This window comes from Entelurus aequoreus, linkage group LG09 (genome assembly GCF_033978785.1).
Source record: "Entelurus aequoreus isolate RoL-2023_Sb linkage group LG09, RoL_Eaeq_v1.1, whole genome shotgun sequence".
Lineage (NCBI taxonomy): Eukaryota > Metazoa > Chordata > Actinopteri > Syngnathiformes > Syngnathidae > Entelurus > Entelurus aequoreus.
The window spans coordinates 11,928,107-11,945,410 of NC_084739.1; the positions used below are offsets into that span (position 1 = coordinate 11,928,107).

The 17,304-nt window shown below is 39.5% G+C and overlaps 1 protein-coding gene across 4 annotated transcripts in view; it reads right to left on the reverse strand.

Moving 5' to 3' along the window:
* LOC133657115 (2-oxoglutarate dehydrogenase-like, mitochondrial) overlaps positions 1-12,880 on the reverse strand; it is a 105,188-nt gene extending 92,308 nt beyond the window's left edge. For 2 of the 4 annotated variants that reach the window (XM_062058058.1, XM_062058057.1), the window contains exons 1-4: positions 12,841-12,880; positions 9,465-9,555; positions 4,610-4,824; positions 2,235-2,408 (exon numbers count right to left, since the gene is read on the reverse strand). In XM_062058058.1, the coding sequence (XP_061914042.1) occupies positions 2,235-2,408; positions 4,610-4,824; positions 9,465-9,555; positions 12,841-12,855 (495 nt within the window). In that variant the 5' untranslated portion in view covers positions 12,856-12,880. Of the gene's footprint in view, positions 1-2,234; positions 2,409-4,609; positions 4,825-9,205; positions 9,290-9,464; positions 9,583-12,840 lie in introns of those variants that run through there. The other 2 variants (XR_009827228.1, XR_009827229.1) reach the window with 2 other exon arrangements.
* Positions 12,881-17,304: the final 4,424 nt, after the last annotated feature.

Consider the following 17,304-nt stretch of genomic DNA (forward strand, 5'->3'; position numbering starts at 1 on the left):
TAGGCTCCAGCAACCGCCCGCAACCCCGAGAGTGACAAGCGGTAGACAATGGATGGATGGATGGATTTTACAGACAGAAAGTTACAGGAATGTACACTTTATCCCATGTTTACATCTCATTGTGCAACATGAGAATGTTTTAAGGGAGAACCAAATGTGACCTCTGAAAGGGGTACACATTTGTTCCAAAGTAGGACCCCCACCCAGACATACAAAACTAGTACATAGCTAAAAAAAAAACAAGATGTTTTTGTTATTTTCATTGTAAGTGGGACAAATCTCTTATATCAGACAATAATCTCATGAAAATGACTGCTGTCATTAGATTATTATGATAGAACATTTAACTTGTTGTTAAGTCAGGTTTGGAACAGGTGTGCCGCTGGTATGGCCACAGAGTGCACGTCTGATGTTGCTCACGTGAATTCTGGGGGAGTTTTTGCGTTTGCTCACACACATAAAAAAATGAGAGGGAACATTGTCTAGGAGTCCCATTCTCTAGGTCTATAGCATGAATTCCAAAAGATCTATCTGAGGGAACGACTTGTCCAGGGTGTACCGCGCATTCTGCCCGAATGCAGCTGGGATAGGCTCCAGCAACCGCCCGCAACCCCGAGAGTGACAAGCGGTAGACAATGGATGGATGGATGGATGGATTTTACAGACAGAAAGTTACAGGAATGTACACTTTATCCCATGTTTACATCTCATTGTGCAACATGAGAATGTTTTAAGGGAGAACCAAATGTGACCTCTGAAAGGGGTACACCTTTGTTCCAAAGTAGGACCCCCACCCAGACATACAAAACTAGTACATAGCTAAAAAAAAAACAAGATGTTTTTGTTATTATCATTGTAAGTGGGCCAAATCTCTTATATCAGACAATAATCTCATGAAAATGACTGCTGTCTTTAGATTATTATGATAGAACATTTAACTTGTTGTTAAGTCAGGTTTGGAACAGGTGTGCCGCTGGTATGGCCACAGAGTGCACGTCTGATGTTGCTCACATGAACTCTAGGGGAGTTTTTGCGTTCGCTCACACACATTGAAAAAATGAGAGGGAACTTTGTCTAGGAGTCCCATTCTCTATGTCTATAGCATGAATTCCAAAATATCTATCTGAGGTGGTGACTTGTCCAGGGTGTACCCCGCCTTCTGCCCGAATGTAGCTGGGATAGGCTCCAGCAACCCCCCGCAACCCAGAGAGTGACAAGTGGTAAAAAATGGATGGATGGATTTTACAGACAGAAAGTTACAGGAATGTACACTTTATCCCATGTTTACATCTCATTGTGCAACATGAGAATGTTTTAAGGGAGAACCAAATGTGACCTCTGAAAGGGGTACACATTTGTTCCAAAGTAGGACCCCCACCCAGACATACAAAACTAGTACATAGCTAAAAAAAAACAAGATGTTTTTGTTATTATCATTGTAAGTGGGCCAAATCTCTTATATCAGACAATAATCTCATGAAAATGACTGCTGTCATTAGATTATTATGATAGAACATTTAACTTGTTGTTAAGTCAGGTTTGGAACAGGTGTGCCGCTGGTATGGCCACAGAGTGCACGTCTGATGTTGCTCACGTGAATTCTGGGGGAGTTTTTGCGTTTGCTCACACACATAAAAAAATGAGAGGGAACATTGTCTAGGAGTCCCATTCTCTAGGTCTATAGCATGAATTCCAAATGATCTATCTGAGGGAACGACTTGTCCAGGGTGTGCCGCGCATTCTGCCCGAATGCAGCTGGGATAGGCTCCAGCAACCGCCCACAACCCCGAGAGTGACAAGCGGTAGACAATGGATGGATGGATGGATTTTACAGACAGAAAGTTACAGGAATGTACACTTTATCCCATGTTTACATCTCATTGTGCAACATGAGAATGTTTTAAGGGAGAACCAAATGTGATTTTTGAAAGGGGTACACCTTTGTTCCAAAGTAGGACCCCCACCCAGACATACAAATCTAGTACATAGCTCATGGAAAACAATATATTTTATTATTTTCATTGTAAGTGGGCCAAATCACTTATATTAGACAATAATCTCATGAAAATGACTGCTGTCATTAGATTATTATGATAAAACATTTAACTTGTTTACCCCGCCTTCCGCCCGAGTGCAGCCGGGATAGGCTCCAACGTGCAATGGCAACTTGCTTTCGACAGACGCAACCAGGAATCAGTCCTACTGTAAAATTCGACAGATGTGTGCGTGAATACCTGGTAGGCTCTGATGAGCGTGTGCACAGCCAGGTGGTCGTCCACAACCTTGCGTGTTGCGTCGGGAAAATGGGACAGGACTCGACCCTGGAGGAGGGCGGAGGGACGTGTGGGAACCTCCTCCGCAGATGGACTGGATGTTCCCCGCATGTTCCGGAAGAAGGCGTCCCACGACTGGAACACAGAGGAGCATGGAAGCAGAAGAGTAAACTTGAGGGATGTTACCATTAAGGGTTTGATGCTGCCGTTTGCGATACCCATCACATGTATTCACTAGAGATGTCCGATAATATCGGGCTGCCGACATTATCGGCCGATAAATGCTTTAAAATGTAATATCTGAAATTATCGGTATCGGTTTCAAAGAGTAAAATGTATGACTTTTTCAAACGCCGCTGTACGTAGTGGTACACGGACGTAGGGAGAAGTACAGAGCGCCAATAAACTTTAAAGGCACTGCCTTTGCGTGCCGGTCCAATCACATAATATAAACAGGTTTTCACACGCACAAGTGAATGCAAAGCATACTTGGTCAACAGCCATACAGGTCACACTGAGGGTGACCGTATAAACAACTTTAACACTGTTACAAATATGTGCCACACTGTGAACCCACACCAAACAAGAATGACAAAGACATTTCGGGAGAACATCCGCACCGTAACACAACATAAACACAACAGAACAAATATCCAGAACACCTTGCAGCACTAACTCTTCCGGGACGCTACAATATACACCCCCCCCCCCCCCCCCGGGCCATTATCGGACATCTCTAGTATTCACTATAATTTTTATCATGTATATTTTTTATTTATTTATGGTGAGTGCTATAGATGGTGTAACGATATTAACACAATATTTAAACTAGTTCCTTGTTCTCTTTTATCACATTCCATTGTTAGATCAATACAAAGTCAGTACACAATATCTAAACAGAAGCATAAACTATTTATTACTCATTTAAATCATTTGTTTTTTGAAATTTACAAAAAATCCCGACTTTTTGACCAAAAAAATCCTGATTTATTGACCGAAAAAATCCTGATTTATTGACATTTACAAAAAATCCAGACTTTTTGACATTTACAAAAAAATCCAGACTTTTTGACACTTAGAAAAAAATCCCGTTTTTGTGACACTTGGAAAAAATCCAGACTTTGATTGATTGAGACTTTTATTAGTAGGTTGCACAGTGAAGTACATATTCCGTACAATTGACCACTAAATGGTAACACCCGAATAAGTTTTTCAACTTGTTTAAGTCGGGGTCCACTTAAATTGATTCATGATACAGATGTATAGACTTTTTTGACAATTGGAAAAACTCCAGATTTTTTGACATTTGGAAAAAATACAGACTTTTTGACGTTTATAAAAAATCCACTTTTTGACACTTAGAAAAAAATCCCGATTTTTTGACACTTACAAAAAACCCGATTTTTTGACACTTGGAAAAAATCCAGACTTTTTGACATTTAGAAATCCAGACTTTTTGACTGAAAAAATCCTGATTTATTGACTATTAGAAAAAATCCTGTTTTTGTGACACTTGGAAAAAATCAAGACTTTTTTGACTATTATAAAAAATCCTGATTTATTGACTATTAGAAAAAAATCCTGTTTTTGTGACACTTGGAAAAAATCAAGACTTTTTTGACTATTAGAAAAAATCCAGACTTTTTGACACTTGGAAAAAATCCAATTTTTGACACTTAGAAAACATCCAGATTTTTTGACATTTACAAAAAAAATCCCGTTTTTGTAACACTTAAAAAAAATCCCGATTTTTTGACACTTAGAAAAAAATCCTGACTTTTTGACACTTAAAAAAATCCAGACTTTTTGACTGAAAAAATCCCGATTTATTAACTATTAGAAAAAATCCAGACTTTTTGACACTTGGAAAAAATCCAGACTTTTTGACACTTGGAAAAAAATCAGACTTTTTGACACTTAGAAAAAATCCAGACTTTTTGACACTTAGAACTCATACCAAAAACTATAAAAATGGGACCCATTACTTCCCTGTTTGGCACTCAGCATCAAGGGTTGGAATAGGGGGTTAAATCACCAAAAATGATTCCCGGGCGCGGCACCGCTGCTGCCCACTGCTCCCCTCACCACCCAGTGGGTGAACAAGGGGATGGGTCAAATGCAGAGGACAAATTTCACCACACCTAGTGTGTGTGTGACAATCATTGGTACTTTAACTTTAACTTAAATATTACATTATTATTATCTCTATGTTGAACAAATTCTGAAATTGGTTGAAATCCAGATGTAATCAAAAAACGTAAACATGCTCAGAATAAAAATACAATATACACATTAAAACAATGAATTTGTCTGTATTTTAATATAGTAGTTGTTACCTCATGTACATTTTTATGATCCTCCAACCAAGCGAAGTACATCTCCTCCACATAGTTGGAGCTACTGGTCACTGCCTGAGCCGGTGTGGTCTCTGAGGAGCAACCTCTCCTAGGATCGGGCCTGTACTTGGACAGGGTCCCTCCACACCCTCGCCACCACGGGCATCCTCCACTCCTCAGCACACCTGCAAATGCCCGGAACTGACTCATCGTGGCTATAAGGGGGAAAGAAATGTAAAAAGATTAGCAAGTGACTATTTTATTCTTGGTAATCATTCATGAGAAAAGGCTGCACGTCTAGTAGTCAAGTTACTGCTTTAGTGCAATAAGTGACGGTAACCGAGTTTGGTTTAAAGATTTCAATGACATTTTATTTTACAGTCAAGACTGAAATCATTCATACCCCTGGGAAATTTTGACTTCAAGTTACTTTTCTGTAACAAGAAAAAACCATTTTTTAACTGGGAATGACACAGGCATCTCCTGAAAAATGATAAGACGAGATACAAGAGGCATCATTACAGAAAAAATTATATTTCCTAAATTATATATATATTTAAATTTGGCCAAAATATACTGTATAACACACATACATTATACACAATGAAAAATGACATACATTAATGATAATACAATATTTTCAATAAATCATATATATATATATATATATATATATATATATATATATATATATATATATATATATATATATATATATATATATATATATATATATATATATATATATATATAAATCATATACAGTACAGGCCAAAAGTTTGGACACACCTTCTCATTCAATGCATTTTCTTTATTTTCATGACTATTTACATTGTGTACTTAACAAAAAAAGGTGAAATAACTGAAAATATGTTTTATTTTCTAGTTTCTTCAAAATAGCAACCCTTTGCTCTGATTACTTTTTCGCACACTCTTGGCATTCTCTCAATGAGTTTCAAGAGGTAGTCACCTGAAATGGTTTTCACTTTGATGCCTTCAGTGACAATCTACAATGTAAATAGTCTTGAAAATAAAGAAAACGCATTGAAATGAGAAGGTGCGTCTATATATATACACTACCGTTCAAAAGTTTGGGGTCACCCAAACAATTTTGTGGAATAGCCTTCATTTCTAAGAACAAGAATAGACTGTCGAGTTTCAGATGAAAGTTCTCTTTTTCTGGCCATTTTGAGCGTTTAATTGACCCCACAAATGTGATGCTCCAGAAACTCAATCTGCTCAAAAGAAGGTCAGTTTTGTAGCTTCTGTAACGAGCTAAACTGTTTTCAGATGTGTGAACATGATTGCACAAGGGTTTTCTAATCAATTAGCCTTCTGAGCCAATGAGCAAACACATTGTACCATTAGAACACTGGAGTGATAGTTGCTGGAAATGGGCCTCTATACACCTATGTAGATATTGCACCAAAAACCAGACATTTGCAGCTAGAATAGTCATTTACCACATTAGCAATGTATAGAGTGTATTTCTTTAAAGTTAAGACTAGTTTAAAGTTATCTTCATTGAAAAGTACAGTGCTTTTTCTTCAAAAATAAGGACATTTCAATGTGACCCCAAACTTTTGAACGGTAGTGTATATATATATATGCATGTCTTAATTAGATTATCCAAAAAAATAGTGCTCGATACCGTGGTAGAGCGTAATATGTATGTGTGGGAAAAATCACAAGACTATTTCATCTCTACAGGCCTGTTTCATGAGGGGTTTCCCTCAATCAGGAGATTTTAATAGAAGCATTCACATACCATGGTTTATATAGGGCACAGAACGGTAGGTACAGGCAGGCGTAGGGGCGTGGTGATTGGCTCATGTGTTACCTAGGAGGTGTTTCCTTCTGTGACGGCATGCTGATACAATTTCGCTGCGCTTGTTGAGGGATTACAGGTCTGGACGGTATATAATAAACAGTTTCTCTTTCAAGCATAGGTTGCATCTTTTATTACCACTGTTGTAAGGTGTGCTGGATGCAAGAATGTGCCATGTTATTGAATAATTAACATTATTGTCTTTGAGATTCCAAATGTGTTTGCTGAGTTCTGTAGGTGTCGGTTTCTTTGATCTACTGTAATCCACAGGAAGATTTTGTCTTGACCCGAGATCTACAAAGCAGAGAGGAAGCAGGACCTGACCCCCCCTCCAGGCACCTTTACTTTGAACTGTTTTGTAACCAAAGGCGACGGCCGTTTATGACCCCCTCCCCTTAGAAACAGCTGTTGCCATGTAATCAGGGAAAGTCCAAATAAAAGAGGATGCGTGCGACCTTTCGTCAGAGCGTGGTGGAAGACTGTGCAAAGAGTACAGCCCAGACGTTTCTCCTCAATGAGCTAAATTGAATTCTGTCTCTGTTTAATTCCTTGCTTCTTGTCTGTTTAATAGATGTCATCAGTGTTTGAACCTGACATACAGTATATACCAGTGGTTCTTAACCTGGGTTCGATCGAACTCTAGGGGTTCGGTGAGTCCGCCTCAGGGGTTCGGCGGAGGTCAAGACACACCCGACTCATCGTGTAAATAAAAACTTCTCCCTATCGGCGTATTACGGATACGGCAACAGCAGAAGTCAGACTGATTTGCACGTGTGTAATTTTTTGTGAGTTTATGCACTGTGTTGGTTTTGTTCTTTGAACAAGGTGATGTTCATGCACGGTTCATTTTGTGCACCAGTAAAAAAACATGGTAACACTTTAGTATGGGGAACATATTCACCATTAATTAGTTGCTTAATAACTTGCAAATTAGTAACATATTGGCTCTTAACTAGTCATTATTAAGTACTTATTAATGCCTTATTTGGCATGGTCTTATTATAACCCTAACCCTCTAACCAATCTAATCCAATCCACTTTATTTATATAGCACATTTAAACAACAAAAAATGTTTCCAAAGTGCTGCACAACACTATTAAAAACAATATTCAAATATTATCCTTAGCTCCACCAATGAATGAAAAAATAAATAAATAAATAAATAAATAATGATAAATGGGTTATACTTTTATAGCGCTTTTCTACTTTCAAGGTACTCAAAGCGCTTTGACAGTATTTCCACATTCATCCATTCACACACACAATCACACACTGATGGCGGGAGCTGCCATGCAAGGCGCTAACCAGCAGCCATCAGGAGCAAGGGTGAAGTGTCTTGCCCAAGGACACAACGGACGTGACTAGGATGGTAGAAGGTGGGGATTGAACCCCAGTAACCAGCAACCCTCCGATTGCTGGCACGGCCACTCTACCAACTTTGCCACAAAAATAAATATGATTAACCCTGGCCCTAACCCTAACCCTAACCAAATAACTCTAAAGTAAGTCTTTGTTACTTAGAATATATTCCAGTATTGTCCAAAAAACTCTAAATTAAATCGTTGTTACTTAGAATATGTTCCTCTAGTGTCCAAATAACTCTAAATTAAGTCTTTGTTACTTAGAATATGTTCCCCTAGTGTCCAAAAACCTCTAAATTAGGTCTGTGTTACTTAGAATATGTTCCCCATACTAAAGTGTTATCAAAAACATATAACTGTCTTGAATTTGAAATTTTATTTTATTTATTTTTTTCGCTAAAGAAGGGTTCGGTGAATGCGCATATGAAACTGGTAGGGTTCGGTACCTCCAACAAGGTTAAGAACCACTGGTATATAGTATAATAATACTCAGTGGCCTAGTGGTTAGAGTGTCCGCCCTGAGATAGGTAGGTCGTGAGTTCAAACCGGCCGAGTCATACCAAAGACAATAAAAATGGGACCCATTACCTCCCTGCTTGGCACTCAACATCAAGGGTTGGAATTGAGGGTTGAATCACCAAAAATCATTCCCGGGCGCGGCCACCGCTGCTGCTCACTGCTCCCCTCACCTCCCAGGGGGTGATCAAGGGTGATGGGTCAAATGCAGAGAATAATTTTGCCACACCTTGTGTGTGTGTGACAATCATTGGTACTTTAACTTTAATATTTGGCATGATCAGATAATAGTAAAGTTAAAAAATATATGTATTTGTTTTCCTGTCAACATTGAAAAAAACAAAAGCATTTAGTAAAAAAAATATATATATATATATATATATATATATATATATATATATATATATATATATATATATATATATATATATATATATATATATATATATATATATATATATATATAATTTTATTGAGGCATATTATTTCCAGGCTTTTGTGGGCCACATGGTTAGAGGATTATTTTATTTTCACATTGTTTTTGACTATCCATCCATTTTCTACTGCTTGTCCCTTTCGGGGTCGCTGGAGCCTATCTCAGCTACTTTTACTTAATTTTATTTTGTAATTGCAGTATTATCATGGCCACTTGTAACAAATACTTGATGTAATCCTTGCTGTATGTCAACATTACACAACTATCAAAATAAGAGTATATTATATCAATTTGCACGGCCTTTACTCGACATTTACTGTATTTATTTATAATATGGCTACACTGTATTAAGACCATATACTCCAGAAGTCCTATAGTGGTTGCAACTTTGTTAAAAAAACTGTTCCTATAGCAAAAGGAGGCACTACAAACACGACATGAAGGTACTCCTCACCTTGGCAGGAACTCTTTGTTTGGTTTCGGTGTGCCTTTGTTATGACGCATATATGCTATTATGCTATGTAACTAGGGACCACTAATCCCCTTTCACCCCCCCCCCCCCCCCCCCCATCCCCGCCGCCTTCAACACAAATCCCCCCCATAATCTGCAAACCTGCCGTGACGTCATAAACACGCGTGGCTAAAGTCGCACGGACAAGTTTATAAATGTCACTTTTTTTATATGTGCGGACTTCCACAAGACGACGTTTTACCTTCGGGCGCTGCAGGAGAGCGGAGACGTCCGACTGAACAGGTGACCGTGAAGGTGACACGGGACTCGGTTCCAGTTGGACACGCCCCCTTCTGCACACACATAGGCAAAATGGTAGAAAATAGCCACAATAAAAACAATACTGAATAGAATATAACCTTATTGTCACGGTTACAGTCGCAATAGCAAAAAAATGTTGGTTGTTTAAATATAAAAACAATTATTTACAAGATGTAACTACGTCCATATTTTCATCCAGATAGTGCTCCACAGTGTAGATACTTACTGTGTTTACTTATATAATAATAATTCATTATACAAAGGATTGAATAAGTTGAGTTAAAATAATACAATTTAACTTTGACTCCTACCACCTATTGAAAAAAATTCAAATCAATTATATGTGCGTGGCCCTCCAAAACAGCACCATTTTAGAATACCTTAAAAAAAAATAACTTTAACATAAACAATCTATGAAAAAACATAAAATAGAATGTACTATACACCTAAATTAGTAGTATAAAGCATTGTAAAGCACCTTGGAGGGCAAACATCTACAGCATCTCCTTCCGGCTGCTTCTCTGTCAAACACAGCATCAGCAGCTTCTCCATATTTTCATTTATAAACGTCCGCCATTCAGATATTATTCTAACATCTTTTACGACAGTGTTTCTTAACCCCTTAGAGCAGGGGTCCCCAAACTTTTTGACTCGGGGGCCGCATTGGGTTTAAAAGATTTTGGCCAGGCTGTATATATATTTATATATTTCGAGCATGATGATGTCACGTTATCGATGGGAAAATGCATTTTTAGACAATAGGATTTGCCTGAGCGGCTAGGAGACACCGAGAGTAACAAGCGTTAGAAAGTGGATTAGAAAGGACATATTTAAAAAATGTATAATTTAACAAAAATAAAGAAACAAAAAATAAAGAAATAAATAAATAAAATAAAAAGAAAAGGGAAAAAAAATTATATATATATATATATATATATATATATATATATATATATATATATATATATATATATATATATATATATATATATATAAATATATATATATATATATATATTTAATTTTTATTTTTTATTTAATTAATTTATTTTTTGTTTTATTTTTTTAAACTTGGGAGTTCCCGCGGGCCGGATTTTGGACGCTGACGGCCGTAGTTTGGGGACCCTTGCCTTAGAGAGCCAGGGAGTCTTTTTGCTGTGTGGGTTGTCCTAGTAGATATGACTGGGTTGGTGTTGGATTGTTGGAATCGGTTGAAAAATGTAGACGTAGTAACAGTTTGAATTGAGAATGGGTATTTCCGAATTCCTGGATTTTGGAAAAACTGGGAATTTGTACGAAAAGAAAAATGGTGATGTTGTCCCAACTAAGAATAATGTTTTGAAGAAGGAATGGTCAGAAACGTATGAAAAATGCGGCCTGAGAAAACTTTTCCAGCTAGAGCTGAAAACAGGGCTTCGGAAAAGCTGGAATTCTGGAAATTCCTGGAATTTCTTTGAACTTGAAAAAAGGTAGTTTGATTGTCCAAAGGGGTGAAGTGAATCACAAATATCTACAAAACCCAAAACCAGTGAAGTTGGCACATTGTGTAAATGGTAAATAAAAACAGAATACAATGATTTGCAAATCGTTTTCAAGTTATATTCAATTGAATAGACTGCAAAGACAAGATACTTAACGTTCGAACTGGAAAACTTTGTTATTTTTTGCAAATATTAGCTCATTTGGAATTTGATGCCTGCAACATGTTTTAAAAAAGCTGGCACTAGTGGCAAAAAAGACTGAGAAAGTTGAGGAATGCTCATCAAACTCTTATTTGGAACATCCCACAGGTGAACAGGCTAATTGGGAACAGGTGGGTGCCATGATTGGGTATAAAAGCAGCTTCCATGAAATGCTCAGTCATTCACAAACAAGGATGGGGCGAGGGTCACCACTTTGTGAACAAATGCGTTAGCAAATTTTCAAACAGTTTAAGAACATTTCTGAGCGAGCTATTGCAAGGAATTTAGGGATTTCACCATCTACGGTCCGTAATATCATCAAAAGGTTCAGAGAATCTGGAAAAATCACTGCATGTAAGCGATGATATTACGGACCTTTGATCCCTCAGGCGGTACTGCATCAAAAAGCGACATCAGTGTGTAAAGGATATCACCACATGGGCTCAGGAACACTTCAGAAAACCACTGTCAGTCGCTAAAGTTGGTCACTACATCTGTAAGTGCAAGTTAAAACTATATTATGCAAAGTCAAAGCCATTTATCAACAACACCCAGAAACGCCACCGGCTTCGCTGGGCCCGAGCTCATCTAAGATGGACTGACGCAAAGTATAAAAGTGTTCTGTGGTCTGACGAGTCCACATTTCAAATTGTTTTTGGAAACTGTGGACGTCGTGTCCTCCGGAACAAAGACGAAAAGAACCATCTGGATTTTTATAGGCACAAAGTTGAAAAGCCAGCATCTGTGATGGTATGGGGGTGTATTAGTGCCCAAGACATGGGTAACTTACACATCTGTGAAGGCGCCATTAATGCTGAAAGGTAAATACAGGTTTTGGAGCAACATATGTTGCCATCCAAGCAACGTTATCACGTTATTTCAGCAAGACAATGCCATGTCACGTGTTACTACAGCGTGGCTTCATAGTAAAAGAGTGCGGGTACTAGACTGGCCTACCTGAAAATGTGTGGCGCAATATGAAGCCTAAAATACCACAACGGAGACCCCGGACTGTTGAACAACTTAAGCTGTACATCAAGCAAGAATGGGAAATAATTCCACCTGAAAAGCTTCAAATATTGGTCTCCTCAGTTCCCAAACGTTAACAGAGTGTTGTTAAAAGGAAAGGCCATGTAACACAGTGGTAAAAATGCCCCTGTGAGAACTTTTTTGCAATGTGTTGCTGCCATTAAATTCTAAGTTAATGATTCTTTGCAAAAAAAAAAATAAGTTTCTCAGTTCGAACATTAAATATCTTGTCTTTGCAGTCTATTCAATTGAATATAAGTTGAAAAAGATTCACAAATCATTGTATTCTGTTTTTATTTACGAATTACACGTCTTGTACATATAATACTGTAGTACACTAATCGTATTAATATTCTGGGACCCTTTTAATGAGCGGCATAATAGTGGGACCACAAGCACTATAATACACGTACTATTATTTAGTAACCCTATCTAATGCGGGCAGTGAGTGTACTTACTTGTCTGAAGTCCTCCTGTTAATTACAGAGGCCAATCCGACTTTAATTTGACAAGAAAGAAAACAAAAACACGAGCCACTCAAGTAAGTGGCTGCAGATTGATGGTCTTCCGCCTTGAGTGGGCGAAACCAAAAAAATAACTCTTCACCTTGGCGTTTTTCATCTTTCACACTCGCTGGCTGGCGGTGAAGTCGGGGGCTTAAGGGCAGTTTGCAGCTTGATCAATCACTGAAAAAGAGGGAGCTCGTAAGCTATGTTGCATTAGAATCCTCCAGAGTAGGGCTAAAAACACATTAGTTTAACAAATCCTTCTTAACGCCGTTAAACTGGTAGTTCTTACACCACAATCGCATCTCTAGGATTACTCGTACTCGCAGACTTCAAACACGCTAAAATGCATTACTCGGATGCCGTGGCTCCCGACACGACCCGCAAAATGAAGGGTCAGGCAATTATGAAGTGAAATGCCATTTTGTTTGCGGTGACTCCGCCGCCTGACAAAGATGGAGCGAGGGCCATTTGCTTTCTGGCGTTTTATTAATAGCGTTCGTGCTGCGGCAAAAGACCGGTGCCGCTGGGGTAGCGTCCTGTACGGGGGCTCCTTGTTCAATTACATCCTGTTTAGGGTTAATTACTACTCTTGGATGTACACTATATTGCCAAAAGTATTTGGCCATTGTTGCGTCTGACCAGTCTTTCTCCCAGGGAATTAAAGTCACTGGTCAATCCCAAATTCTTTAGATGACATATATGCTGAGTAAGAAGGTCCATCAAGACAGAATAGGAATATTATCAAGTTTTACTGAAGCTTTAGGAGACCAGCCCATCACCAATACAGTCATACCGGCTTCTCGAATTGGTCTAACATTCAAACGGAAAGAGACTACTTCTTGAATAGGAAAACAGTCCCCCCCACCCCCAGAAAGGAATGCCTCCCCCTTCCCCAACACTGCTAAGATAAGGAGGGGGATGCATCTTTCTCACATTCCAATGCCTAAAACACTACACAGACATCTGCAGACAAAGAGAAACTGGTATACAGAGTATACATGGAAAAAATAATGACTATGAAGAAATAACTCTTAAACATATATGCATTCTCCGCACCACCCATCCAAATGATCAGAATCAGGTGTCCTAATGACTTGGCCTGGCCACAGGTGTATAAAATCAAGCACTTAGGAGACATGGAGACTGTTTCTACAAACGTTTGTGAAAGAATGGGCCGCTCTCAGGAGCTCAGTGATTGCCAGCGTGGAACTGTCATAGGATGCCAACTGTGCAACAAATCCAGTCGTGAAATTTCCTCGCTCATAAATATTCCAAAGTCAACTGTCGGCTTTATTATAAGAAAATGGAAGAGTTTGGGAACAACAGCAACTCAGCCACAAAGTGGTAGACCACGTAAACTGACAAGAGAGGGGTCAGTTGATGCTGAAGCGCATAGTACGAAGACTTTCTGTGCAGTCAGTTGCTACAGAGCTCCAAACTTCATACGACCTTCCAATTAGCCCACGTACAGTATGCAGAGAGCTTCATGGAATGGGTTTCTATGGCCGAGCAGCTGCATCTAAGCCATACATCACCAAGTCCAATGCAAAGCGTGGGATGCAGTGGTGTAAAGCACGTCGCCACTGGACTCTAGAGCAGTGGAGACGCCTTCTTTGGAGTGATGAATCACTCTTTTCTAGGGATGTCCAATAATACCGGACTGCCGATATTATCGGCCAATAAATGCTTTAAAATGTAATATCGGAAATTATCGGTATCGGTTTCAAAATTATCGGTATTGGTTTCAAAAAGTAAAATGTATGACTTTTTATAACGCAGCTGTGTACACGGATGTAGGGAGAAGTACAGAGCGCCAATAAATATTAAAGGCACTTCCCATGCGTGCTGGCCCAGTCACATAATATCTCCGGCTTTTCCCACACACAAGTGAATGCAAGGCATACTTGGTCAACAGCCATACAGGTCACACTGAGGGTGACCGTATAAACAACTTTAACACTGTTACAAATACGCGCCACACTGTGAACCCACACCAAACAAGAATGACAAACACACTTCGGGAGAACATCCGCACCGTAACACAACACAAACACAACAGAACAAATACCCAGAACCCCTTGCAGCACTAACTCTTCCGGGACGCTACAATATACACCCCCCCGCTACCCCCTATCCCCCCGCCACCCCCAACCCCGCCCACCTCAACCTCCTCATGCTTTCTCAGGGAGAGCATGTCCCAAATTCCAAGCTGCTGTTTTGAGGCATGTTAAAAAAAATAATGCACTTTGTGACTTCAATAATAAATATGGCAGTGCCATGTTGGCATTTTTTTCCCCATAACTTGAGTTGATTTATTTTGGAAAACCTTGTTACATCGTTTAATGCATCCAGCGGGGCATCACAACAAAATTAGGCATAGTAATGTGTTAATTCCACGACTGTATATATCGGAATCGGTAATTAAGAGTTGGACAATATCGGAATATCGGCAAAAAAGCCATTATCGGACATCTCTACTCTTTTCCATCTGGCAATCTGATGGGCGAGTCTGGGTTTGGAGGTTGCCAGGGGAAGGCTACATTTCGGACTGCTTTGTGCCGAGTGTGAAATTTGGTGGAGGAGGCATTATGATGTGGGGTTGTTTTTCAGGAGATGGCCTTGGCCCCTTAGTGCCAGTGAAAGGAACTTTGAATGCTCCAGGATAGGAATGGGATGGCACTTCAAGTTCATATGTGAGTCAAGGCAGGTGGCCAAACACTTTTGGCAATACAGTGTAAATTGCGTGCTCGGGACAAAGATTTTCCCCGTCCTGTTGTGGTCATGACTAGGAACCGTCTGCAGAAAAAAAAAGTCCTGCTGATCAAAGCTCAAGAGAACAAGTTAATATTTAATTCAGCAAAACAAGTTGAATCCTAAAAAACAAACACTCTGGTCCAACAAGCCAAAGTGACTTTGCACGCAAGTTTCATTTAAGGCGACGCTGAGAGGCGCGTAAAGCCTAATCCACTTACACGGGCCGAGAGCCTGCGCGCCGTTTATGGATTTCCAAGTCGTGACGTTACTTAGGAAGCCTGATTCATCTAATAACGCATGTATGAAGGCTCAATCTCATTTGCCCTGAGAGCTGTGGGCGCATGCGGCATCACGGAGATCAATCACCGTGCCAATCATTCAATAATGCATGCTTTTATGAAATTAAGCGACTAATCCGCCATGCCCAGGCATATTCGGACAGAGCCTGCAATAAAACGGGTTATTTCTTGATGAGCTGTGAATAATTAAGTTAATAATGGCATGATTGCAACCTGGTATCTCACAAAAGTCACCACACCTCTCACATTTTAGCAACCAGCAATTTTTACTAATGTACATCTTCTCAAAGGACATTACTTCTAAGAGTAGTCCGTGTACTGGTGGCCCGGGAATCACACCATAGTGCCCCCGAGTTCAGTTCAAGACTTGGGAGACAAGCAATTTCCTAAAAGCACTAGAGTGCAACAGTTGCTTAGAGGAACTTAAAAGTTAAAGTACCAATGATTGTCACACACACACTAGGTGTGGCGAAATTATTCTCTGCATTTGACCCAACGCCCTTAATCACCCCCTGGGAGGTGAGGGGAGCAGTGAGCAGCAGCGGTGGCCGCGCCTGGGAATTATTTTTGGTGATTCAACCCCCAATTCCAACCCTTGATGCTAAGTGCCAAGCAGGGAGGTAACGGGTCCCATTTTTATAGTCTTTGGTATGACTCGGCCAGGGTTTACACTCATGACCTACCGATCTCAGGCCACTGAGTAGTAACTTGGAGCACTCAGTACGTGTCCATGCACTAAATCAGTCTGATTTCTCAAATAGTTCGGCTCCAGAGCCCATGGAAACACCTTAATCCGACTTTTCAAAAGTCGGACTAACACACCTGGATCATGCGATTGGAAACCATTTCTCTCTAGGGCGGGGGTCAGCAACCCGTGGCTCTTTAGCGCCGCTCGAGAGGCTCCCTGAACCTCATACAGAGATGTGGGAAATTGGAAAAAGATGGAGAAAAAAATATATTTTTTGTTTTAATACATTTTCTGTAGGAGAACAAACATGACACAACCTTTCTAATTGTTAGAAATATCACTGTTTGTTATACATGATTCACTGATGAGTACCGTTTTGTCCTACTAATTTCAGCGATCTTTGAATTCATCGTAGTTTGTTTACATGTCCAACTTTCTCCGATGCTGCCACAGAAAGACGTGTTTCATGCCACTCCTTCTTTGTCTCATTTTGTCCACCAAACGTTTTATGCTGTGCGTGAATGCACAAAAGTGAGCTTTGTTGATTTCCTGGCGTGCTTATCAGCCATATTTGGTCAATTCACGACTGCAAGCTAATCGATGCTAACATGCTATTTCGGCTAACTGCATGCACATATTGCATCATAATGCATCGTTTGTAGGTATATTTGAGCTCATTGAATTTCCTTTACTTATGTCCTCTGTGTATTTAATTTATATTTGCATGTCTCACCACACATTATCTGTATGTAATATTGGCTGCATTTCTCATAGTTGTTTGTGTGCCATGTTGTTCCAGACCACAGAAAATGTTATCCAG